Consider the following 26,758-nt stretch of genomic DNA (forward strand, 5'->3'; position numbering starts at 1 on the left):
ACGGGGAACGTGGAGTCCTCGTCCTCCATTCTATCCATGTCAAGGAGATCAGAGATGGCATCGCCCTCTGCGTCCTCACAACCCGGTTCCACTTTGAGGAGTTCCTTGAAAAGTGAAGGCACCTCCAGGGTCTCCTCGTCCATCATGTCCGTCCAGCTTGGTGTAGCTCGCGGCTGATGGGTACTGTTTGTGGCTTTCTGGGTGGTTCCCGACAGACATGGGTCATGACTGTTGGCCACCGCCACCCTCAGTCACCTTTTCAGTATCTTTTCTGGCATTGTCACAGAGTGGGTGCATGACTCGAGAGTGAGCCAGCGCTGCCTGAGCGTGTTTAGCGCCCATGCAGGCTATGCACATCGGGTGAGAGAACCTGACAGAGATGGATGCCCCACATGACGCGGGGCACAAGCGGGATACAGCCTCACTAGCCTTTGGTTCTGACCCTTTGGCGGGGGCTGCTGCCGAGGACATGGTGACTGGAAAGGAAGAAAAATGGCGTAAATACACAACCTTAGCAGGCACGTCGTGGCACGTTAGCCTGTCTGCAAGATTAGCTCACTCCAGGTAAGCGGTCCGGCTAACAAACGAATGCTAACCAAACCCAGGGAGGCTCGCCGTAACGCGTTAGCCAGAGGGTAAAAGAGTTACACAGCTAAGCAACTGATAAACAAATACCAACTAGCCGACAGAAGAGCAGTTCGCCTTGATGTGGACACTGCTTTCAAACTGTGTAACCACAAGGTAAAAACTTCTTGCGAAGTACTTACTCAGAGAATGATTTGTAAGGCGCTGGTCGACTGTGATTATATGAGGGGGCGTGGCCCTAGCACAGTTCGACCTGTCTGTCACGGACAGACGTGGTGTCACTGGAGCTTCCATAGTTGGTCACGCCGAGGCGATTCCCATAGTGAAACACCAAACAAAGTTAGAAAAAGAACAAAGCACATGTATTTTCCTCTAATCAAAGCCAGGAAGAAAACTATGTACAGTTTGTGACAGAGGTATTGTGTGTTTGTATATATTAGCATTTGTGACATACCACCCTCATTCTTCCAGTAACAACTAATTAAAATGATTATTTTCATGTCCCACCTTCTCCCTGAGCAGATGTAGATGAGTGCAGAGATCCCAGCTCCTGTCCCAACGGTGTCTGCGTCAATACTCCCGGCTCCTTCCAGTGCCAGACCTGCAGCCTGGGGTTCAGGCCTGTCAGTGAAAGATGTGTGGGTAAGAAAATCCCACACCCCATCATAGCAGCAGCAGCACCACTACCCAAACTCCTACGGGTGTTTTCGACCGCTGCATGGAAAGAAGCTGGGTTTCCCTTTACACTGTTAAAGCTTCCTGTATTAGGTAACATTTACGTAGACAAATGCTGCTGTGCCTAGTTGGCTTCACCAAAAATAACCGAAGTGTCATGGCAACAGGCCGTGCCGTTAATGACTTGCTGACAGCTTATGATGCAGTACAGTTCACCAAATTGCACAAGCTGAATTAGTTACACTGAATTGTGGCTTTTTGCTCAAAGGGACACTCTGACTGCTGATGTGCATGAAAATTATATAAAATAAGACTTTATATTGGATTTTTTTAAGTGAACTGTGGACCACTAGTGGGCCCACACGACAACCGAAAACCACAGTGATGATGGCTATATTGTGCGGGCCTCTCTCTCCATTCAGTTTTTCCACGTACGATATATTAATTCCTCCACCCAGCAGCCTCTGCATATCTCCAATATTGTTTAAACACATTCACCGTGTTATTGCTGATCTTTTGATATCACTGGCCCCTGTAAAAAGATTGTTTAAAATACTTCAAATTGGGAGAGTCCAAATATTTTCTCTTGGCCACAGCCTTGAACAAACAGCGTATTATTGTTGGAGAGCTCTGGCCACTGTACTGTTGGGCCCAGCGGAGGCTTTATTACCGCTGCTGGGCTAGGTGAGAGGACCGAGCAGTCACAGGAGATGTATGAGAAGGTCAAAGGGTCAATTCCCCACTGCGAAGAGGTCCTGACACGCAAACAAATTATCTCGCTCACCCATAGTTTTGTCTGTGGTCTGCTGTAAAACTCTTATTAGATTTCAATACACAAATGCCCAACAAATTACATTTGGTGTGTGTTGTGTTTAAGCTAGCACGCTAGCAGCTCCCAACCTGAAAGTGGCCCTGTTACATAAGAGCCTGACTGGTGTTACTTACCACATCCCCTCTCTATGACCTTGCACCCCTCTAATTTGTTTGGAAACCTAAGCTCCTGGAGTGAGTATTCCAGAAATCTGAAAAACTGAAAGACAGAATGAGGATGGAAAATATGGAAATTAACTATAGTGGTAATTTGGAGTTCTTTTTAATCAATTTCTCAGTGAGTCTGACGACTGATGCCCTTGTGTAAACTCTCATGATTCCCTTGCCTCCAAAGAAAACACTAACTTCAGCTACTTTCTGTTTGCGAGTCCACTAATGTTATTCATTCTGTGTTTAAATCAGTGGTGTATAAGTAGCAACCGAGAGGAAACCTTTAAATGAGGGATAACATTGAAGCGCCGAACATCCACCCAGGCAGTGCTAACAGGCCCACAGTATACGTCTAGCGCTGTGAGAGTCACATAAAACAGGCAATATGAGTGCCGGGTTTACAGTATTTGCTTCAGTCAATTGACGGTAGCACAGTGGTTTGGGCTCAATTGGCCGAATCGTGGATAAGCCTAATTGCTGGTGTGATAGAGAAAGCAGCTCCATTCCCCTGTCAGGGCTTATCGCAGAGGCCTGAGAGATGCCGGATGATTGCAGAAACAAAGCATTGGGCCATACTGACAGACATCTGGCAGTGCCTACTGCTAGGCATACAAAACCCAGTCTGTGACTCTCTCGCAGTGTTTTCACTGTGTGGCTCTCTGTTTCAGCATCTCTATCACATCCTCTCTCCACCTCCTTTGCAGACAAATACTTTTCCTTCCTCTCCCCCTTTTCTCTTCCTCTTTTATTGTCTCTTTCTCTTACACTCACATAATCATAGTTTCTCTCCCCACACCATCACCTAAGCTGAAAAAGTGCCATTGTTAACACTTGATAAATTCCACTATAAAACATTATTTCAGCATGAGGTTTTCCACAAATATAATTCCTGGGTTAACTGTTCTGAGTCCCAAAGTGGAAAAGACAGCTCCTGCTGCAAATAGTGAAAGGCCTTCATGAATAAGGTTTGGGCAGTGATGTAATTTAATGACTGCTGTTTTACAGTCATTTTGCATGCTGATCATGCTGTAAAGGTTTCCCCTTTACCGATACAACCCTTATTTTTTATACACGTCTTTGTTTTTATTTTTTGTATCTTAATGTTGTTGGCCCAATTTTCCCTTATATTTTTTGTTATGTTAAACGGTCAGTATACCCAAATTACAAAAATAACACATTTTCTTATTTACCTATCGTGGTATCTAGCCATGCACATAGTAATTTATAGATAGAAATTTTACTTTGGGGTTTCTGCTCTTCACCCATCCAATGGAGTGAAATGGAATTTTGTTTTTGGATTTGGCAGCATTAAGAATTTCACTTAGAAAACTCAGCAGCAATGTTTCTTTTGCTGTAAAGACTTCATTGAAACTACTTTCTACCACAGAATTAGTCTGTAAGAAAACTGCTAACGATTTGTCTCGATTATGCACAGTACCTGGGACATACTGGAAAAGATATGTTGTTGTTGAATGCTTTAAGTGTCATTTTTCAATGCTGTGAGCACCACAACTGAAATCTCATTTATTTTTCATCTTACTGGGGTGGCGGCAGAAATCTCAGAGGTATTAATTTGGGTGAACTGATTCTTTAATCACACAGTGTTCTTGTTCTCATAGATGTTATATCTTTTTCTGACTTCTTCTGTCCTCAGATGTAAACGAGTGCTTGAACCAAACAGTGTGCGGTCGTGGTAGGTGTGTCAACACCGAGGGCTCCTATAGGTGTAACTGTTTCCAAGGTTACAAGCTCTCACCAGATCACGTTTGCCAAGGTAACTGTAAGGCCGAAGGTCAATCAGACATTATCAATGTCCAATATTAAAGAAACTCTGAATTTTCCACAGTGCTACTACAGAAGCATTGCGGCACCATTGAAGTTTTATAATAAAAAGCTACTAAGAGTTAGCCGGTTGTCTTTTTTTTTCTCTGAGCCCCCCTTTTTTTCTTTGTTTTTTTCCCTCCAGATGTGGATGAGTGTGTGCTCCCTGGAGTTTGTCTCCACGGCCGCTGTGTCAATCTGGACGGCACCCATAAATGCACCTGTAACCATGGTTACCAACTCACCTCAGACAGCAAAGCCTGTGAAGGTCTGCAAAGGATTATCTAGAGCTGTTGGGCGTATCACTGCATACTTCTCAGCTTGTGGAGCTCTCTCGACAGCAGTATAATGTCTGCAAATTGTTTCTTTTTGTTAGATGTCAATGAGTGTGCAACTGGTAATGTGTGCCCTGCGGGAATTTGCATCAACACTGCAGGTTCCTACACTTGCCAGAACTGCAGGCCTGGGTTTGGACCATCTGCTGATGGACTGAGATGTGAAGGTATGAAATCCGCTGTTTAATGATTTACACTAAACTGCAATTTTGGACAAACACTGGTCGACGGTGATGATTTGTCTGCCCAGTTGTGGTGAATTTGGTTTTTGTGTCTCAAGATGTGAATGAGTGTGCCCAGGATGACTTGTGTCTTGGTGGGGTGTGTGCCAACACGGAGGGATCCTACTCCTGTACCAGATGTAAGGCTGGCTACAGAGTGTCTCAAGACCGGCAGCGGTGTGAAGGTAAACTCAATCTCCAGCTATGCTCCTCACTCAATAAAAACCATTAGTGCTGTTACGACATTTGGAAGACTTACTCAACACATCTGGGAAGGTTGTCACCTCCCCATTAAAACTCCTGTGCAACTGAATTCCCTCCCCATATTATTCTGTATTTATAGTGATCAGTGTTCAATTAATGTCTGTGCTGGTGTGCATGTGTTTCGCCCAGATGTTGACGAGTGCCAGTCTCTGTCTACCTGTGCCAATGGGATCTGTCTAAACTCGGAAGGCTCTTACACCTGTGAGAACTGCCCTACAGGGTACAGGGTATCATATGACGGGGAGCTCTGTGAAGGTTGGTTTATTCAACACCAAATTAACTCCTGCAAAACGCCATATGTATATTATTCAGCCTGAAAGAACTAAAACTGTTGGGGTTAGTGGTCCTTGTCTATCATCCGGAGTTTTGGTCTTTTTTTCTTGGCTGTAGAAACGCCCTGTACTGCAGTGAATGTCTTAACCGTCTGTGTTGTTTTCACGCCAGATATTGACGAGTGTGTGCTGCCCACTACATGCCCCCAGGGAACATGTACAAACACAGAGGGTTCCTTCACATGTATTGTCTGTCAACCTGGTTTCAGAGTATCTGAGGATGGACAACAGTGTGAGGGTGAGGCTTTTGGCTGTTTGTGCAGGAATGTTGTGTTTGTATACTTGTGCACAGGTGTGTCTCTTGTATTCAAACATGCCAGACCTTGCCTTAATACCCAACAAAACCGTGCTTGAGGGTGAATGTGCCAGCTCTGTTGAACATGTTTCCCAGCTGTTTTAGGCTGTAAATAGGCAGCATCAGTTATGACAGCTTGGACCCCAAAGCCCCATCATCTGAGCCCAAAAATACTCCTAGACATCACATCATAGCTGGATCCTGAACCCCTCCGCCTCTGGCACCGCTCATCTGATCCTTGCTCAACACAATGAGACACCAGCCCTCAAATAGAGCAAGATGATGTCAGGCAAATGTTCTGCAGATAGCTCAGCTGAAAGGATAGAGGTGTCGACATTTGTAATTCCTAGTTCCAGTGATTACCGATCTAACTGATTACAACTGGCGGGCTTTATTTATTTGAAGCCAGAGATGGTAATCTGTTCTATGATGTGTCTATGTATTTGTGTCCAGATGTGGATGAGTGTTTGGTGGCTAACGTGTGCCTGGCCCAGCTGTGCTTGAACACCCCAGGATCCTACACCTGCAGGAACTGTGGAGCCGGCCTGCAACTGTCTGAGGATGGTTACAGCTGTGAGGGTAAGACTACCTCTGATTTAACCTACCTGCTTAGAACACTTTAAGCTGTCACTATGGTAAAGATTGTAACAAAGGTACAGTAGACCAGAGTAAAAAGAGGAATGCATTAGACCCAGAACATGATTACAGAAAATCTTTAGGGTGCTCTGTGATTTTTCATGACATGATTTATGAGATCAATGCAGTGAAATGGCTGCTTTGACGAATCCGGGGTGGTTAGATCTGTCATGACTTCATGGGAAGCAGAAATGGAATGACTGTTTAAATGGATTCAAACATTGCCTCAGTTAGTCATATATATGGTGGTGTGTTTTTGAATGGAAGTGTGGATGAAGCCCAAGAGGAAGATCCCCTACTGACATGTGTCTTTGCGCTGGGAAAACGTTTTACAAAACAAGCCAGAGTCCAAGTCGGCCTCTGATAGGATTTTAATTGATGTCTCTGATGCCATGAAAAATATTAAGGGCTTAATTTGAAATGAAGTCAACCACTCCCCTGCCTTCCACGTACCGCAACAAGCTCGTCCTGTTGAACTGTTCACCCAAAGGCAAAATGGAGTCGTCTCAATCGCTTAACAATGGCCCACACTATTTTCTCCGTAAGAAATACAATCTGTACCGGCTCGAGGAATTTCCAGTGATCACATAACAGTGAGCCAGTAACTGTTTGTAGATACAGTAATTATGCGCCACCTGTAATAGCTTGCTGTTTTGGATTCAATGGCCCTACTGCATACTTATCTTTCCACCCTTTTTAATAAAACACTGTCAGTGTGATCTAATAAAGAGGGCTTTGCTTACTGTATGTTAGGCTGAGTCACACACACACACACACACACACACACACACACACACACACACACACACACACACACACACACACACACACTCATCATTTTTTAGATAAGACAGTGAATGATCAAAAAGTGGTCTCTTTAGAGGTCCCTTTGCTTAAGATGATAAACTATAGCTAACCTTTTCTACTTCTCCTGTCCCTTAGATATTGACGAGTGCCAGACCCCAGGTGTGTGCCCCATGGGTGTTTGCACCAACACAGAGGGCTCCTTCTCCTGCGTGGCCTGTGACCCAGGCTTCACAGTGGCACCCAACGGGCTTTCATGTGAAGGTACGGCAAAGTGGGTGGTTCACTGTGGTCACTACATTTTATGGTTTCTCTGCAATCATTTTTCACAGTCATCTGTTCCAGCACAGTATGACCTACTATAGTAAGAATAAGTCATTACTTACTGACGTAGATGATGCTGGACTTTCTGACATGCTCACTGTGGTCTGGAAGCTCGTCATTCAAATGACAGATTTAAAGTGAGACCCAGTGATTTTCAGCTGGTGAGAATGTGTCATACTGATGATGGTGTGTGTGTGTGTGTGTGTGTGTGTGTGTGTGTGTGTGTGTGTGTGTGTGTGTGTGTGTGTGTGTGTGTGTGTGTGTGTGTGTGTGTTTTTTCGCAGATGTGAATGAATGTGAGGACCCCAGCCAGTGCGTGGGAGGCCAGTGCACCAACACCATCGGTTCCTATAGCTGCTCCTGCCCCGCTGGTCTGGAGATGGTGGATGGGACGTCCTGCAGAGGTATACACACACACACACACACACACACATACACAAACTCTGGGTCATTTGATACATACCATTAGTGGTTAACTGTTTCTCGTGGCTTACCTCGTGTTGGCATCTTGACACAGCTGTGTGTGCATAATTTTGACAGATATCAATGAGTGTTTAACCATTGTGGGGATCTGCGGAGAAGGAGACTGTCTGAACACTAAGGGCTCCTACACATGCATCTGTCCTGATGGATATACCACCATTGATGGAAGGACTGGCTGCCAAGGTACAGTAATACACTGCCGCAAGAGCAGTAATAGCAATGGGAAATTATTTTTCAGATGATTTTATAGGCCTTGTGTAGTTGGGTTAGGCAGGGTCAAAATTGGAAAAAGTTGGTAATAATGTAATAATGATTTTGTAGCTCATATTACTCAAGCATTTTACAGTAACTTTATTGGCTTGCACAATGTTTTTTTATTCAGTGGATGGCATGGTGACAGAGAGTATCCTCGCCACACTGTCCTGGGTGCTGAATCAGGCCTGGGACCCTTGGCATGGGTGCTCAGGCTGGCCTTTCTGTGTAATTGGCCGTGGCCTCATCAACTGTCTCAGTTCACTCTCCATTCGGACATCAGTTTGATGTTATTCCAGCCGCACCCAGTGACCCACTGGTCACAGCGATGGGAAAAAAATGTAGCCTGATCAACAGCTGAGGAAGGCTTTTCTTTTCAAAAAACTGGAGCAAAATACATGAAATAACTTTGGCTCAGATGTCAGAATTGGATCAGTGTTATTTCTGGTGTGTCTTACAAGTACAGTAAGAGGTGAAGTTAAGTAAATGGCAGGATGTCTGGCAGTGAAATATCCTGTCATGATGTAAAGCAGGTAGGTCTGGATCTCAGGACCCTGCAAGACTCTGGCATGGTCCTCTAATGGGCAAGTTTGACTTTACAGTAGAGGACTAGGTTCAGTCCTTGAACACTGAGGCTTCGTACACAGTCTCTGAGCAAACTGCCCAGCCTGCATCAGGTACTTTGGCTGCCCGCCACACCAAATACGCAGCTCTAATTATCCTATAAATCAGCAGTTGTCGTATATTTTCTTGCAGCCTGCCAATGTGTGTACAGTGCTGACACAATGAAAGCCAGACCCCTCTGATATGAGCATGCAGGGGGAGGAGAAGGGAGGATGAGGGTATGTAGGTTTATGGGAATGAAATTTTGAAAGGTTTAGTCAGGTGAGGCCAAAATGATGCTTGGCCTTGACCAGGCCAGTCTTTCAGCAAAAACAGAACATACATAATAAAGGACTGACTGCAGACTGAAACCGATCTAAGTTTAATCCAAATCAACAGGTTGTGCCACGGCCTTGCTGTGCCTTTCAATACAGGCTTTGAACTCCTTGAATTAACTCCAAAGCTATTCAGTCATAGCATATTTATGTGTTTACTTATAGTCTGGGCTATTTTTTTTTCTCCCTATCTTTGCAAACGGGTGTTTGCCTTGTCGTCTCTGAAAGATTCATCTGATTATTAAAGGTTGGAAAGGAAGACAGGCTTTTTCCCCAGTGATGAATTTCTTGCCTTTTCCCCACATTTTTTTACCCAAGGTCCAAGTGCCTTAAAGGTTATGTTGTAATGCCGCTATTATCCACCAATCTACAGCTAATCAAGCATGTCGCATTCAGTATTCATTTTTTCGAGCCGGAGGGAAATGTTCTCTGCCTGAAAAGCTGAGGTAGATGTTTTTTTTTTAACCTTTGCCAGTACTGTATACTGTTAAGTGCTCCAAATGGCCAATGCATCTTGTGCTCAGACAAGCGCTTGATTACACATTCTTTTTCTGATAGATACTTATTAAAAGGAGAGGTGTTCCCTGTGGACGTAACAAAGACAGAGGATATATGGGGATATTTAGTGATAATCAATATGTAACAGATCTTGACCCACCCTCTCTCCAATTATCTCTTTTAATTTGTCTTCCTTTCTCTTCCCCTTCTCTTTGCCTTACTGTAGATGTGGACGAATGCAGTAAAGACAAGGTGTGCATCCGGGGCGAGTGTCTTAACACTGATGGCTCTTTCTTGTGCTTGTGTGAGGCTGGCTTTAAGTTCAACGCTGACACGGCTGACTGTGAAGGTAAGACATTATAAAACTCCCTTATGTCATAGTGATTGTTGACCTCTAAATCTGCCCCTGAGGGTTCTACTCTCTGAGTAAATGTCAGCATTAGCTGTTTGATCGTCGCGCTACATTTTGGCTTAAGCGTACCCGGTATAGCACAGTTGGCTATGATTGATTATCTATAGGCAATGGGGACTGGGATCCAGTAAAAGTGTCCAAAACTGGTTTAGAGGCTCTACTCCATGGTCTCAGGAGTGAGGGGTGCCTGGATTACATGGCTGGAGCCCTGAACTCCCTCTCCCCTGAGGGAAGTATGAATGACCCCATTGTGAGAAGGAGGTGTTTCTCCCCCTGGAACGTCTCCCTTTAGCTCCTTCACAAGTTCTTTGGTTGCTGTGATAATATTGTTCTTGGCCATTCCTGTTGCCTGCTGCGTTTACTGAGGACAGCTACACCACAGGCCTCCTGGCCGACTTCTGCTACACAGCCATTACACTGGAAGCAGCGGCGCAGTGGAGGGAATAGTTTGTGTGCGGGGGTGCATGCGTCCGTGTTAGTGTCTGATTGCACATGTGGTTAGGTTTGTGCCTCTGTTTGTCAGTTACTAACCAACAGCTGTCTCTCTCTCTCTTTCTCTGTACAGACCAGAATGAGTGCAAGGAGTTTGGAAGCTCAGTGTGTGGTACCTGGCGCTGCGAAAACACCATCGGCTCCTACCGGTGCTTCATGGGCTGCCAGCCTGGCCTTGAGGGAGAAGACGCCACAGACTGTGGTGAGTGGTCGAACCACATAGTTAAAAGACCAGCAAAACACAATTATGTTAAGAAAAAAAAAGGCTGTCTTTAAACTTAAGCAAGGGATGTATGCATTGTATGGACCTACCTATTTTTGTACCAGTCACCATTTTGGGCTGTAGTTAAAGATAGTGGAGAGCGTAGCCCCAAATCAACTCAGCACTTTACATACTCTTCAGGACTCTCCCTCTGTGCATAGATAATGATATCTGTTTGGCATGCAGACACAAAGAGGCTGATGCGAATCAAAGAGCTATCAGGTATTCAAGGTATTCATGCACAAGAGGCCATGGGGGAGATGAGGAGAAGTGGCCCCTGAAATTGGGGCACTTTGGGAAAGAGGAGTGCACTGTCATTGGAGCGGTGTGTGACGCCAGCAGTTGATAATGGTCTCATCCTCCGGACAGCGGAGCTAATGGAGTGCCTCTGGCAGAGACACACAGTGGAACCTGATAACCGCTGTTCTCCTTTTGAGAGGGGATAAGATTGAAGGGCCTTACCTTCCCAACCTCCCACCCCTTATGGAGGCGCCCAGTTACCTGGGTTGACTGACTAGGTTTGTACTTATGCTACATCTGGGCCCACAGCTGGCCAACAACAACAGACACATCTCCATGACCAGCAGAGTGCATGAAGCTTTCTGTGTTTACTGGCATGATTATACACCTTGGGCTTGAGATATTAATATGGTTTGTTGCACAACACTTTGAGTTTATCATTCTTTATTTTGTAGCACAGCATTGCTTGTCTTTGTTGCTCTCTTAGCACCATAAAACAACAAAACTGGTTTAGGAGAAATACGAGAAACAAAAACAAAAGGCCAAATATTTTCCTTATGCAAGGACAGAATCCAAACAGTCACCGGAGAGTGACAGGCGAGGAGGGGAAAGCAGTCTGATAGCATCCAAATGGAATGATGTGTTGGACTGCAGATTGAGGCTGTGGGTGTTTGCGGGTGATTGTGTGCGTATGTGTGTGTGCGAGTGTGTGTGTGTGTGTGCATGTGGTTAAATGTGGGTCTTGCATCCCCGCTTGTGTGTTTGTGTTAGAGAAGGAGACTGTTACCGTTGTAGAGATGCACTTGGAGTGCAGTGCGGCTTCACATATTCTCATGACCCTGAGTTTTTATTGGACTACCGACAGATGGAGATCAGGGGAGAATAATGCTGATCAGTGACAGATCAAACCTCCGCCCCCTCCATCACCCTGATCTCGGCTACGTGTGGCTGCCTCCTCACTGCACTTTATGGTGTTGCCTGTCTGGCACCATTCAAAGAGTGGCGGGGCCTGTAGTGTGATAAGGGCAGATTGAAACCAGCTGCTGACCTCCGCTCCTTTAGTGTCAGAGTCAAAATACTGCTAAGCAGCTCATGTAAGTTCAAATCAGTGCCATGTTATGTGCTATGAGTTACACATTTTCTTACCTGACATATCCTGTAGAGTATGGTGGAATCTTTCGGCAGGACCTGATTGAAAAATCTTCACATTGTCCCCTATGGTGCCACAAAACTCGTAGTTTTACTCCCTTGTATGGGTGCCCAGTTATGACCGTGTCTGACCATCTTTCCCCCATTGCTATGTTGTGAGGCTAGCTGTTTGTGTTTTCACTAGACCCCATAACAAACACTCCTACAGCCCAGCATTGACTCACAGCCCCAGTTTGAGAACCAAGCCCTCTCACCCTCAGAAGCCCAGCACAGCACACAATAGCGGCCTGTTTCACCTCACGATTGCAAGTTGTGGGAGATGCTGCCGTCACCCCAATAAAAGTCCAGTGAGGGAGCTCAATTACTCCGGGGCATTTCTGTCTGCTTGTAAAAATCATCAAATATTTAAGAAGAGGCCAGACACTGTAATTTGCGATTTCTGTGAGGGGCGTTGTTTTATTTTTACTCACCGGCCTTCGAAGGGGAAGCGGTTGTCTTTGGCTCTGCTCGCAGCACTCATTTAGATTTAGAGGCCATAATACAAAAGGGGAAAACAGTGTTTTTTCCACAGCAGCGCGTCAGCTGCAACTGTGCTGTGAGGGCTCTAGTTCTGCTATGATGCGATACACAGGGCTCCTTTGGGCATGTGAAAAAGGCGGTATGTGTGTAGTCGCAGGTCATTGTTTTTAGCTTTAATTCACCATCATGGTCATAAATTCCCTCAAGCTATGCCATGTCTTTAATAAGGCTTGCCCAAGGGCGGAAATTGTCTGTGGTCACACACTTGCCAACCTCCCACCCCTTTAAACGTATAGAAATCTAAAGACTTTACCGTGTGTGTGTGTGTGTGTGTGTGTGTGTGTGTGTGTGTGTGTGTGTGTGTGTGTGTGTGTGTGTGTGTGTGTGTGTGTGTGTGTGTGTGTGTGTGTGTGTGTGTGTGTGTGTGTGTGTGTGTGTGTGTGGGATCATGCTGTTGTAGGGTTGGGTATTGTTTGGATTTTAACTATTCTGATTCCAATTCCGATTCTTCCTTTCGATTCTCGATTCCGATTCTTTGAGGGGTTGAAACAGGTCACATGCTTATTTTCACACTAAGTTTTATTTTGATTCAATGGTGGTTTGCAGTTTTACAGCTTTTTCAAAGTAAAATAAAGTCACACTAGAGCGCTGCTTACTGTGCTCCAAGGCTGCAACACAACAAGCGCCTGGCCGCTTCGGAAACCAAAACTTGCGCATATTAAATTGGGAAGCGATGATCGGATTTGAAACCAAATCCTCTAAACGATTCCAAACGATTCCAATAAAGAAACGATTCTACTGGAATCGTAATGTTTTAAACGATTCCAAGTAGGAATCGGTTCTCGATGCCCAATCCTATGCTGTTGTGCAGATGTATGATGATATTTTTTTCTTAGAGGTACACACATGATATGACAGTTTGACCTCCACGGTTAACAGGTTGTAGATGTAATGTCAGATAAAGAGCACAAACATGCTTCCCTAAAAACAAATACCTCACCTCATCCTTGCCTGACGTGTGAAATAACCTCTGCATATAAGACCAATCAGACAAGGGGTTGCCTAGAGAATATGGGAGAAGTGTGGGCTGCGGAGGGGTGAGCCAACAGTCACTGATTCTTATATTTTTGTTGCCTGCCACCATGTGCTCCAGATTAACACATGGCACAGAGACCCAAACCATCAACCATCCCTAGCCCCCAAACCGCAGCATCACCCGGATCCAAGAAGCAGGTCCTCCTGAGTCAGACCATTAGCATAGGTTCCTATTGGGCGTGGGTCGTCCCTTAACCTCAGCTCCTCCCACCTCAAATGAACTCCTCAACCTCTTCCCTGCCTCAGTTCTTCCCTACAGGCAGTTTACAGCTCTGCATGGGTCCTGACGTAACTGACTATTACATGGAAAGACTAAGAAAGGCAACCCCACGTCCTGTTGGTGTGAGACTAGTTATTTCATTTTGTATTATTTGTTTTTTCCCCACAAACCATTAGTGCTGTGATCAGCAAGCTGACTCTGCTTGCAAGACAGATCTAAATGGCTGGTCAAGAAAAAAAAAAAATTAAACAAAGGCCATTAAATTTGTTTTGTTCTCGATGCTCTCATTCCTCCCCGGGATGATACTTTGATTGCATCTCATCACAGCATGTGGTTTGCAACAGATTTTGTTCCATGTTACACATGAATGAAAATCTGCCTGAAGGCACTGATTATTTTATATATTAGTGGAGAGCTTTCATCACCTTGCTCCCAGACCTCCCAGATGGCAGCCGCTGTCATTCCAACATTCCAAACTCCACTTAAGCTCTTCACACTTGACAAAATGTTCCTCAAACTCTGATATATAATACTTTTCACCTTACCCTAAGAATACACTTCATTAAGCTGTGGGAACATTCTTCTTAAAAATGTATTTTTCAATTACTTGTAATATCTCATAGTATCCAAAAAACGTCACCACTTCTACACCGGTTTGGCATCTCAATCCTCAGCTGCAAAATGCAAGTCCAATGGGTTGGCGGTTTTCAGTATGTGTCCATCCATTCTTTTTTTTTATCATGTTGCAACCATTTGAGCCCACAAGTCTATTTGAGCAATCCTTTTCAGCATTTCCTGTTAAAGGTTTTTACAAACGACAAAGGCAATGTTGTCTCTGCAGCAGTTTTTATTAGCTTGTGGGAGACTCTGTCTCTGACCCCAGAGGCATGTTGGAGTAGTGGCCAAGTCAGGACGGCAACACTGACAGATAACGTGTCCCCTAGCAATCCTGACAAAGTATTTGTCTGTGTTGGAGGGGGAGACAAGGCCCTGGCCAAGCACACTGTTCAAATCAAATGGCTTGTGGTTCTTCTGGCCCACTTTCTTCAGCTGATACAGCCTTTATGAGTGCTCTGAGGCTATATGAAACTGGTTTAGACAATATGTGAATGACTGTGCTTTGCACTCCATCAACTAGTGTGTTTTAAATGTTGCCACTGGACTTGACTTTTTGTCCTAACTGATGTTAGAGGCAGACTTATGTATGAGAATGTTAAACAGATCAAAATGTTTTGTAAGTATTCAAATTGTTGTGATTTTATTGTCTGCATTCCCCCCTTATTTTTCTTAAACTTGTGATCACTCCAGTGGAGTTACTATTAGTCATGGAAACTTTGAATGGAATGGTCATGGAGGGTTGTTGTGAAACTAAAAAGTCAAGAAAAAATGTAATCACAGACACAGTGGTGGGTCATCTAATTGTATTAGCACAGTTCCTATCATCTGTCAACTGTCTGTCATAATGTTCCCAACTTAACGACTTGCAGAAAATATGCAAGAACTGACTTAATTTCATCTCTGACTGAATAGTTTGGAATTTGTTTTTTATTTTGTGATGGAAAAGAACAAGATGTGGTTTCTAACGAGTTGTGGAACAAATTTCTCATAAATCTATGGTCAAAAGATGCTATTACAGACCAAGTACTGAAACCGATGAATAGGCCATTTTTTATTGACATTTATGCCCTGAACAAGTAAACACACAGTAAAATAAACAGTTCAGAAAAACTGATAAATTGTGGTTATGTGACCCTGAAACAGATTTAAGATGTTAACATTGACCAGTGGCAATTTAAACTGATCAGAGAATAAATTCACGTGACTAAAGTGTGATCTTTAAACTCTGATTGTTTTTTAAACAATTATAATCAGACTTGCCCTCCAGTAGTATCATTCTTTGGCCTCTCTGCTATACTTGAGATGCCAAAGAAATAAGAAATTGCTCAAAAATGTTGCCTTTAAACAGCAAGTGGTAGGCAATCAGCAGTGCTGTTACATGGTCCAGTGTTAACAGTCTCAACTTCCATGTCATGACATATAACATGTAGTCTCTCCACTGGTTTTATTAAACTTGTTTTATGATGTATTGCCATGCAAACAACGAACTACTGTAGGCTGCCGTCTGCCAGATTTGGTCCCTTTGGGCCTAAAATCCTACAGTACAAGTCCTATGCTCAGAATTTTTTCATGATACCATTTTAGATCTAATATACAGCTGATGTCACACATTAAAATGAGCTTAAAGATGTTCGGTGATTAGCATGGGAATCAACTCCTGTTCGTGCCACCTCAGCCGTCTTTCTCCAACTGCTTGTACAGTGTCTGGGTAAATGCTGAATTCTGGCTGCATGCTGTAAACTCCTCCGTCTCTTACACTTTGTCAACATCCCAGTGACCTAACAGTCACTTCTCACTCCATTGACACAACCAAAGACACTTGCAGTTATTTTTCAGATCCACACCACACTCAAGTTCACTGTGTTGCTGTGATGCAGAGAGAGTCTCCATGAAATGATTTACAAACATTAAGTTTGAAAACCCTTTTTAATGAATTGTCTAATCTGTAAAACATTTCTGGCATGTTATGATGGCAGTGATTTCTATTGTTATTGTAAGATCACAATGGTCGTGATGTTTATTTTGGAAAAGCGGTGCCATGTTTTTTATACCGGCAGTTTGAAAGTCTATTGCACAGGGTGAAGTTGTAAATATTAATGATGTGCTCACATCTCTGTGTGCTCTCGCCTCGCAGATATTGATGAGTGTGTCAATGAAACTATCTGTGGGAAACACGGCTTCTGCGAGAACACAGACGGCTCCTTCCGCTGCCAGTGTGACCAAGGCTACACCAACCTGCCCGAAGACATGAGCAAATGTGTCGGTCTGTAACTGGTCTTCAATAAATATTCATTGTACATTACTGATTAAAAGATAAGTGTAGGGATACTATCTGTTTTTCTAAAAATCCTATGAAAACACCAAAACCAACAATGAATTAATCAACTAACTAAATAATATTGTCTGTGTAGCCAAAGCCTGATGTAACGTATTCCTCTGTGCCATAGAGCTTCATTGTTGTACTCACTAGAGCACCAAATGTGTATTTCATATCTGAAAATAGTACCTAATGAATGCTTTATATACACCTGTTTGAGTAATGTTTGCTAAAAACTACAGTGCCCAGCTGTTCAAAGAAATCATTTAGCCTTTTTTTGAAAATGAAAGTACATATTTTACATATATTTTATTTTTTAGAGATTTACATCTTTATTATGAACCAATAGGCTTGAGGTTGAGAGGCACAGATAGAGTAGGAGTGAATCAATCACAGCAAAGAAGTGTATATGTCTATAATGCATTCATGAAGTGTTTTTTTCTGTCAATTGGATATGAACTACTCTTCCAATAACAAGATAATTAAGATTATTTTGTGCGACCTCGCTACGACCTCATTGTGCGCATGCCTGTGCGTATGTGCCTGATCCTTTACTGACCTCACGCCCTCCTCTCCTGTCTTTCTCAGACGTGAACGAGTGCGAGATGAGCTTGGCGCTGTGTGGGGAGGCCCTGTGTGAGAACTTCGATGGCAGCTTCCTGTGCATCTGCCCCAACGACAATGAGGAATTTGATCCCATCACCAGCCAGTGCCGCTCCCTGGGTAATGGAGCAGGACTAGCACTCATAGTGACCCACAGGACTTAATTCTCCATCCCATCATTGGGAGACGGAGTTTTCCCTGATTTAATGAGCCGTCTCTCATTATCCAAACAAGGGTGACGAGGTGGACATGACTTACTCCACGTCTCTTGACCTGGCTGTTTCCATTTATTTTATAGGCTAGAGTTATAGTTGGGTGGGTTGACTACAAAAATGTCTATTAGCCTAATCCTTCGAATGAATGATGAGGTAACTTGTCCAGTAGAGCCAAGTAAATACCCTAAGGGCCTAGTTACTGTAAACCAATTTCCTCACCAAGACAAACAGGGATAAGGTGTAGCTATTGGCAATTATGGCTAAAGACACATTGCTTTCTTCCGTGCTAAAATGATCTTAAGTGCAGAGGTTACAGATATGCAACATACTGCAATTTCAGAATGACAGAAAAGGGCTTTTGAGTCATGGAAACACCATCACATCTCCAGCTTGATCGGCGTATGTGTACACAAAGTGGGCGTATTTACATTATTAAGCGGCGCGCCCTCAGCGGGGATGTTTTTTCTTCTGCCTGGGCACTAAACCCCAGCTATGCCTTTGTGTACCTTTTTGCCACATTCCGCTGTTTGCTTTTGACGTGTGTTAATCAATCATGTGAGAGTGAATGGTGTGTTGACTCACATGCCAGTGTTTCCATTTGGCTAAGCCTGCAGCTTAAGGGTGAAATGTCTGAGCCCATGCCTTTGGACAAATGAGCAGGCTCAGCAGTGGCAGGCGAGGGTAATGCACTACCTGCTGGAGGCATTTGGACACACTGACAGATGGAGAGCAGAGGCCACTAGATGCTGTTACTGTATGATGATGTGCTACTGAAGTGTAGGATCTACTGTAACTGTATGTACTGGGAGATTTGCGTTCAAGCTGTTCTATCAGTTTGCCCTCGTAATTAACCCAATCCCAACCATACCCACAGGTGCGTTTCTATAGATAACCATGACCTCTACCCTTCCTGTCCTGAAGAAATGCTTTCTTTGTTCATCTACAGCTGACCCGACACCCACCGCTCGAGTCCCTCCGTCCGCTCCCTCATCTGAGGAGAGGAAAGAGTGTTACTATAACTTGAACGACGCCAACTTCTGCGACAACGTCTTGTCTCGCAACACCACTAAGCAGGAGTGCTGCTGCACAGTGGGGGCAGGCTGGGGGGACAACTGTGAGATCCACGCCTGTCCTCTCCCAGGAAGAGGTACAACAAGAGGCTGATAATCTGTATTGACACTTTATCTGAATAAAGTGGATAAAGATTACTCGGTGCATGCGATTGCCATTTTGTTTTGTCTTCTCTTTCACTAATGAATCCAATTTGTATTTTCCAGATGATTATAACCAGTTGTGCCCTCATGGCAGTGGATTATTACCCCTGCCTGTTGCCTCTACACAAAGCCTGGGAGAACAGCGACCTTACATAGGTACGTTTGCATAAATACTAACTTGTTTTATTGATATCCCTGAGCTTTTATAGCTTCCCTTCACACAAAACTTTATATTGGCACCGAAAGGTGCAATGTCAGCAGCCCATTTTACTTCCACCTGCATGAACTTTTAAAGCCAGATAGACACCATAATCCCTTACCACATTTACGTGGCTGTCTCTACGGCTAGCCAAGGCTTAATGGAATACCTGCCTTCATACCTGACTAATCATAGTGTGTCTTGACAGCTTCTTAGAAGAGGAGTGATTGACTTTAAAGCAGTGTGCCAACGTTTTGACTGTTGTTACTTTCCCTCTCACTTATGTAATACCAAGGTGTAAATCTCTCTCTGTCCCTTCAGATGCAAATGAGTGTGAGATGTTTGGATCAGACATTTGTAAGAATGGACAGTGTTCAAATCTCTTTTCTACCTATACCTGCTACTGTCGCTCTGGCTTCTACTATGACAACATCCGGCTTGAGTGTGTGGGTAAGAAATTAAATTTTTTTCATTCATTTTTTCAAATTTACATTTTTACTTTTGAAGTTTTTAACATTTGAAAATATCCATAACAGATAAACTGGGATGTCATTGTATAGGCATTTCATTTCATGGAAACATATTCAAGATGATTGGTCCCCTGTGTCTCATGCCAGTGTTTTGGCTACTCTCATGATTAAAATGCTGGATGTTGCACCTTAATCATTTTAACCACTTTTGAATGATAATTGTTTCATATTGTAATGTCGGTGTGCCTCTCTCTGTAAATGTGTTTTTAGATTACGATGAGTGTGGATTTGGAAGTGCCTGTGAGGATGGAGCGTGTGTGAACACAGCCGGGTCTTTCAACTGCTTCTGCAGTCCTCCATTAGTCCTGGACAGCACACGACGGCGCTGCATTGGTCTCAACACCACAGAAGGTGTGACAACATTTGAAATTGAAATGTTAAAAGCCCCATATTACGCTCATTTTCATGTTCATACTTGTATTTTAGGTTTCTACCAGAACATGTTTACGTGCTTTAATGTTCAAAAAAATTATTTTCTCATAAAGGGTCTGAATATACCTGTAATCTCCCTGTGTCTGAAACCCTCTGTTTTAGCACCTGTCTCTTTAAGCCCCCTTCTGAAATAACCCCAGTCTGCTCTGATTGGACATCAGTCTCGGAGTCTCTGCACCGTTATTGCAGCCAGAGAATGAATGTAACAGCACTGTAGCGGCACTTTCTACCTATATATAGTATAGTTGTGACATCACAACCGTAACCTAAAGTCCTGTTTCTGAATACCGGCTGTGTGCATTTCTCTGTGGATTGAGCGTTTTGATACTTTCACTGTATTTAGCACCTAGACCTGCTTTATTATCAAAAAAGACATGGAAATCTCACTTTTTACAATATGGGACCTTTAAGTTTCACAGTGGTAGAACTTTTACTTGGTTGTATTAATCAGTAACTGCTGATTATATGCTGCAAAGAGCAGACCTGGAAAAAAGAATCAATTAATTAGCTGCAAAGTTTGTTTAGTTTAGTTTAATTCAGTTTATTTGAGATATTTGAATCTGTTAGCCTGTTTAAGTGTTTTGCCATGGATGGAGGTGTGGTTCTGTCCACTCCTTAGAGTTGCACAATTGTAATGGCAAGTTTGGATGGGTTTACTTTTCTACCACAGAATGACATTAAGGTGATTGAAACAGCTGTATCTTTTATGTATTTTTTCTCACTCTTCATTCTATTTCTCAGAAACTCTAGAGCCTGATCACGATGTGCACATGGATATTTGCTGGCAGCGTCTGGAGGGGTACAACATGTGTTCAGAACCCCTCCAGGGACGCAGAACTACATACACTGAATGCTGCTGCCTGTACGGCATCGCCTGGAGTGGACAGTGTGCCTTCTGTCCCCGGAAAAACTCTGGTGAGAAGCAGGATGCACATAAGATAGCAGTTACACTGTTTAATAATTGTTGTTCTTTATATTAACACATCATTGTTATCATCATCCAAAATATAACTGCTGTATTCAGATGACTACGCAGTGATGTGCAACCTGCCTCGGAGAGAAGGCACAGACAGTCTGCGAGAGAGGCCAGGATACGAGTACGGTCTTGAGGGGCCAGAGGATACTGCGGAGCCTTTTGTTCCTCCATACTGGGACAGTTATGGCAGCCCTGCAGGACCCTATGACATTCCTGAGGGCTTCAATGACAATGACTACAGCGTTCAACAGCCACCTTTCCGTGTCCCCATTTCACGACCACGGCAGCAGCAGCCACGACCGGTGGATTCCTATGCTGGTGGGTATACTGTATGTGTCCTGTGGTTTTTCATCCACAATATGTTAATAGGTTGGAGCATTTGTGTATAATATAGAGTATACTATATTCTGTAATGCAGTGGTAAATCAATCCACTCTGAGCTTTAGTCCCTGACAATCGTAACACCAAAAAGATCACCAATATTTGTTCCCTAAAGACAGGTCATAGCTGACCAGTGGTGTGCAAAGTCATCAAACTCATCATTAGCAATACAAAGGGCAAATTACAAGTACATTAAAAGTACAATCTTACATTAATATTTTTATTCAAGTAACACTATGTATTAAAGTAGCTATATCAGTATTTTAGAATAACAATGTATCAAATGATGACAATGTAAAAACAATGTGGCAGTGTGAAAGGGGCCATTTAAAGTGATGAAGAGACTTATTACCCAAATCGGCTTGTCAGCTGTCCGAACCACAACTTTACTGTTTTGGTTCACTCTCACAGCTCTCATGATGTTGTTTTGAGCAGCAGCGGTCAGGCTCTAAAAACCCACTGTACCCTACCTGCTGTCTAACAGCAGCAATAGCAGCAGACAGACAGTCAGCAACAAGCTGGTGAACATAGTGGAGAATTTAGATTTATTTAGATACTAGATTTAGTAGTTGGTGGAGACCAAAAACAGAACTAAAAGAGATTGAGTATTGGACTTGCATTCATCCGGTGGCCAGACACATAACAAAAAATTAATGATAATGTGCCATAATATCCCAAGACTTTTCTTTTTTTTTTAACATGTGTTCTAATCTATATTTGTGTGTCTAATCAGAGCGCTACGATGGCTTTGAGGGTCTCCGAGCGGAGGAATGTGGAATCCTGAACGGGTGTGAAAACGGCCGCTGCGTTCGTGTGCGAGAAGGTTACACCTGCGACTGCTTTGACGGTTACGAACTTGACCTAAGCAAGATGGCCTGTATAGGTGAGTTCTTTCCCCAGCATCTTTGATATCTTTCTCAACAGACCACCCACATGTAGACTGCCATCCAAATGAAAATGTTCATGGACTTCCCAGAATCAATAGGGAATAAATCACTTCATTAAATCTTGTTTCAAAATGTGGTGTTGAATCTTGAAATCAAACCGCAGTGAACTCTTCAGGTTTAAGCCTTTTGGAGCCAGGACTTGGATTAATTTCAGTGAGGTCACTCTTCATGCAGTAAATCATCAAGCTCAAGGAGAAGCTTTGAATTTAACAACCTTGCATTAAGTTATGTTTTAGGAGGAACTAATGAAAGACGTGTACTTCTTAAAATCATCGTGTGTTACCCTTTGGTCTGAAATTCCCTAGTCACACTCTGCCAAAAGTAAGGAGGCCTTGAATCTTCGCCACTCGGTGTATTACATGAGATATTATATCTTTTAAGTGTACTTTGTTTGTTTTGTAAGAAAGTGAGAGTGTCTTGTTGTAATGAAATGCTATGATTACAATATTCTGTCTGCGTACAAGCTTATCAGTTCCAAGGCCAGACCTTTTCCCAAGGAAAGTGACTGAATTTCAACCCTGTGGAAACATGTGGGAGCTGTGCAACTCGTGCCATGCCTCCTTTTATTAATATCACCATGAGCATTTCCCTAGAAGAGCATGACATAAACAGGAGGGTCATTTGAGATGGACTGCTATGAAATGACAATTGGACCTCCAGGGTTGAAAAAGGGGAAAGAAAAATCACTTGAAGGCCAAAAGGAAACATAATCCAATGCATTGTTAATTTTACCATCATTCTGAACAGTTGAGTGCTCGAGATGGCTGGGAATTCAAGTTCAGACCCCATCCAGCCGACACGCAACATGACGGCATGTTTGATTTAAGATATACAAGATGAGATATTATGCAACATGTCCTTGGTGTTGAGTGAAAACCTTGTACCTCCAAATGTGAACTTTTGTGGAACTAATTAAAAACAATTGTTTATTGTTTGCAAGATTGCATACCATTTTCAACAATTTCACCTCCAGGTCCCTTTAGTAGCTGTTGTGGAGCTTTTGATCACATCATCTTCATCCATGCCTGGAGTTTGCCCATTTGTCATGAAATTGTATAGGGTTGCAACTAATGATTATTTTTATTAGAAATGAATCTGCCAATTACTTTCTCGATTAATCATTTGGTCAAGTCATCGTCTTTTTTTTGTCAGCCCAACAGTCCAAAACTCCAAAATATCCAATTCACTTTAATTTAAGGAGAAGATAAGCAGCAAATCCTCACATTTGAGAAACTGGAACCAGAGAATAATTGGCATTTTTGCTCAGAAAAAAAGTTAACCAATCAACCAATCATTGCAGCTCTAGGATTATAGACGTTTAAATATTCTCAGCACTTTAAGCACAGTTGAGTTTCAAAGTCTTCTGCTGGTGAAGGTCATTGGATATGATAGAAAGCATGGAAGAAAACAACAAGAAAGGAAGAAAGAAAGGACAAAAGAAAGAAATGAAGGGAAAAAAGGAAGAAAGAAAGAACGGTTTAAGTGAAATCAAAAGTATGAATTATTTTAGCATTCCAGTATCCCACTCCTCATATACCCATATGGCCACTCAGCAGCAGATGTTGCGCAGGCAGCTGTTTCAGCTGTAAAATCTCCCTGCTGACTAACTCGTCATGTCTCCTCTTCCTGCAGACATAAACGAGTGTGAGGACATCAGTGACAAGGTGCCCTTGTGTCAGAACGGGCAGTGCACCAACACAGAAGGGTCGTACAAGTGCACCTGTTTGCCGGGCTTCATGGCCTCCGCAGAGCCACACAAATGCATCCCAGAGATCCCAGCATCTGGGCTTGTGGAGACAGGAAACTGAGACAGACTGCCAGCTATTCCTGCTCCCTTAAAGATCACCTTACACCCCTCTGCCCTTTCCCCCAAGGGCCTCGCACTAAACCTCCAACAGTACCGCTGAGACGTCCAAACTCTTTTCCCGACACACACATACAGACACAAAACGCAAACATACACACATTGCACACATGCGCATTCAGCACAGAACACATTCATCCCCCCTCATACACATTAAAGAGGACCAGGAATTGTGCAGTGAATGTATTACATGGGATTTAGTACTCACCAGATATCCATTTGCCTTAAAGGGAGTTTGTGGACTGATCTTGTTTTATTCAGTAACCCCAGGCAATTTGATATGCAGATATATTTTCCACTTTTTTTTTTCTCTGTCACTTTCTTTTTGTTGTGTTATTTATTTCATTTACATGACGGGCCTCTGCAAACTAAGAAAGCGACCTATTTCAGAGAGCATACTTGATTCCTCTTGTTTTATTTGCCTCACCAATTGACCTCAGAGACAGTGTGGGGAGATAATAAATGTCTTTTGTCAAAGAAGGAATGTCATAAGAAATCAGTCACTCATAAATCAGCTTGTGCCTCACTGTCAAACCTCTCACCAATTTCCTCACTCAGTCGTAATTAGCATTGACCTTGGACTAAACGGATGCCAGGGTTGATAAACATCAGACATTCACAGAAAGAACTTTTCCCACAACTGCCTTTCTTTTCTTCAAGATTAACCACAAGCTAAAGTTGAAGAATCTCTGGACCAAGAAGTAAGAAGTCAACACAGCCAAACGTACACATTTCAAGCTTCGGCCTTTACCTGGACCTGGAAAGCCTGTAGATGTATATGATGATCTATGTAATGTTCAAAAAAGGTGCAATAGGTATAACCTGCCTTCCTCTGTTTGACACCATTTAATACCAGCGATGAAGAAGGACAACATGGATTCAGTTGCTGATCCCGATTTTTGTTTTCTTTTTAACAGTATTAATTTATACATCTGTAAAAACCATATTTACCATGACTCAAAGTTTGATTCCAGGCTACTTCTGAATCCACAGGAAGGATTAGTTGAAATGATCCACAAATATCACAGCTTAAAGTGAAAGTTTAGTTTTATATACCAGTGTCACACACGCAAAAGGATCCCAGCTCTCACATAAGACCATTCCCATGTGTGCATCTCTGAATGCATGTAAAGACACAGGCTTCGTTGGAGAGGTTTGGTATATTTTGTACAGATCTAGTACTATGTATTATTTTTGTTACATATTCTCTTAATGCATTATAGCACAACCAATATTTTTGTTTGACATAAAACATAAAATGTAAGAAAATCTGGCATTATAGCTTTGTAGATGTATACATGTCTGTAAAAATGTTTTTTAAAGCATATCTATGTATGTATGAGGAGAGTGGCTGACACTGTACCAGAGGAACTGTGTGTATACCCTGCCCTGTGGAGCAGACAATGAAATGTATTTTTTTGTGGAAGTGGCAGCACTGTTCTAATCACAGACATTTCGTCTCTTCAAGTTCATTACAAAGACGATGCTTTTGAAATGCAAGCACTAACTTCTGTGCGTCACAACTTTATGGCTAAATATAAGTAATTGTGAACATTATTTCTTTTAGTCTCTGTTGGATCCTTATGTCATGAATGTATCATAGACAGTATCGACCTTCTCATGTGGTTTCTGAACTCCCACTTATACCTTTTTTTTCTTTTATATTCAGGTTTAGGAAATAATGGCATTACTTGTCTAATGGACTGAACTTTTCTCAGCAGTGCGGAAACTTAAAAGTCTAATTCTAACTTTGGAGGATGACTAAAGTTGATGACCTAATCCTAATTAACATGCATTCATAACTTATAAACCCAAGTTGTACAAATGTTTCCACTTGATGTCCACTGTACTTGACTGTGCTGTTCAAATCATCATACCGGAAGTCTAACATTTAGGTCACAGTTGGAATATTTAAAGCCTTTCAAAACCACAAATAACTAAATGTCTTGTTGTAAAGCTGTGGTCATTGGAAATATCATGCTCATTAATTTTGTTTACCTCTTGACTGTAATCACTATCAGTCATCAAAAATAAAAACATAAAAAATATCAATCTCTTTGAACATTTACTTTGAAAAATGGAAATCAACACCTTATGTTCACTATGTGAATATATATGAATATATTCACAGTAATTTGCTGCTGTGGAATTTTATTTGTATTAAAACAAGAATACTTGGTTAGGTAGTATGTAGTATACTATGACTAGTTATAAAAAAGGCACTAGACGTTCATTAGACTAGACTTTCTTACACCAAGCAGTGTAGTTCTTGAACAGTTTGGTGCAGGTATATGAACCGTGATGTAAGTGGTCAGAGGTGTATGTTTGGCAGTGATGGTAGACATATCCTTTACTTCAGTAAAAGTAGTAATACCACAATGTAAAAATACTTAATTACAGTACAGTCAGAGTGTTTTATTAGTAAATATTATTGTTCTTGGATAATTGAAGTATTATCTTAGGTGTAGTAGCATGTAAGCAGCATTTAAAGGTGCAGCTGGTCAAGGCAGCACTAAGTTGACCATATTCATATATTGTTGTGTTGTTAGTTTAATCTGTCACAATTCAACATTTTATGTAAACTATTTGTTTTGAGTCTAAATCTAAAAGTAGCTATGGCTGCCAAAAA

The 26,758-nt window shown here is 42.6% G+C and overlaps 1 protein-coding gene across 1 annotated transcript in view; it reads left to right on the forward strand.

Moving 5' to 3' along the window:
* The window catches only part of LOC120548794 (latent-transforming growth factor beta-binding protein 2-like), a 91,694-nt gene extending 65,517 nt beyond the window's left edge, over window positions 1-26,177 (forward strand). The window contains exons 19-41 of the mRNA XM_039785276.1: window positions 1,108-1,227; window positions 3,896-4,015; window positions 4,208-4,330; window positions 4,439-4,564; window positions 4,678-4,803; window positions 5,012-5,137; window positions 5,327-5,452; window positions 5,963-6,088; window positions 7,088-7,213; window positions 7,558-7,677; window positions 7,814-7,939; window positions 9,671-9,793; window positions 10,422-10,550; window positions 16,586-16,714; window positions 17,357-17,491; window positions 18,533-18,733; window positions 18,864-18,956; window positions 19,321-19,449; window positions 19,740-19,880; window positions 20,703-20,876; window positions 20,986-21,255; window positions 22,052-22,201; window positions 23,898-26,177. Of these exons, the coding sequence (XP_039641210.1) occupies window positions 1,108-1,227; window positions 3,896-4,015; window positions 4,208-4,330; window positions 4,439-4,564; window positions 4,678-4,803; window positions 5,012-5,137; window positions 5,327-5,452; window positions 5,963-6,088; window positions 7,088-7,213; window positions 7,558-7,677; window positions 7,814-7,939; window positions 9,671-9,793; window positions 10,422-10,550; window positions 16,586-16,714; window positions 17,357-17,491; window positions 18,533-18,733; window positions 18,864-18,956; window positions 19,321-19,449; window positions 19,740-19,880; window positions 20,703-20,876; window positions 20,986-21,255; window positions 22,052-22,201; window positions 23,898-24,073 (3,215 nt within the window). The 3' untranslated portion in view covers window positions 24,074-26,177. The remainder of the gene's footprint in view (window positions 1-1,107; window positions 1,228-3,895; window positions 4,016-4,207; window positions 4,331-4,438; window positions 4,565-4,677; window positions 4,804-5,011; window positions 5,138-5,326; window positions 5,453-5,962; window positions 6,089-7,087; window positions 7,214-7,557; window positions 7,678-7,813; window positions 7,940-9,670; window positions 9,794-10,421; window positions 10,551-16,585; window positions 16,715-17,356; window positions 17,492-18,532; window positions 18,734-18,863; window positions 18,957-19,320; window positions 19,450-19,739; window positions 19,881-20,702; window positions 20,877-20,985; window positions 21,256-22,051; window positions 22,202-23,897) is intronic.
* Window positions 26,178-26,758: the final 581 nt, after the last annotated feature.

Source organism: Perca fluviatilis, chromosome 20 (assembly GCF_010015445.1).
Source record: "Perca fluviatilis chromosome 20, GENO_Pfluv_1.0, whole genome shotgun sequence".
NCBI lineage: Eukaryota > Metazoa > Chordata > Actinopteri > Perciformes > Percidae > Perca > Perca fluviatilis.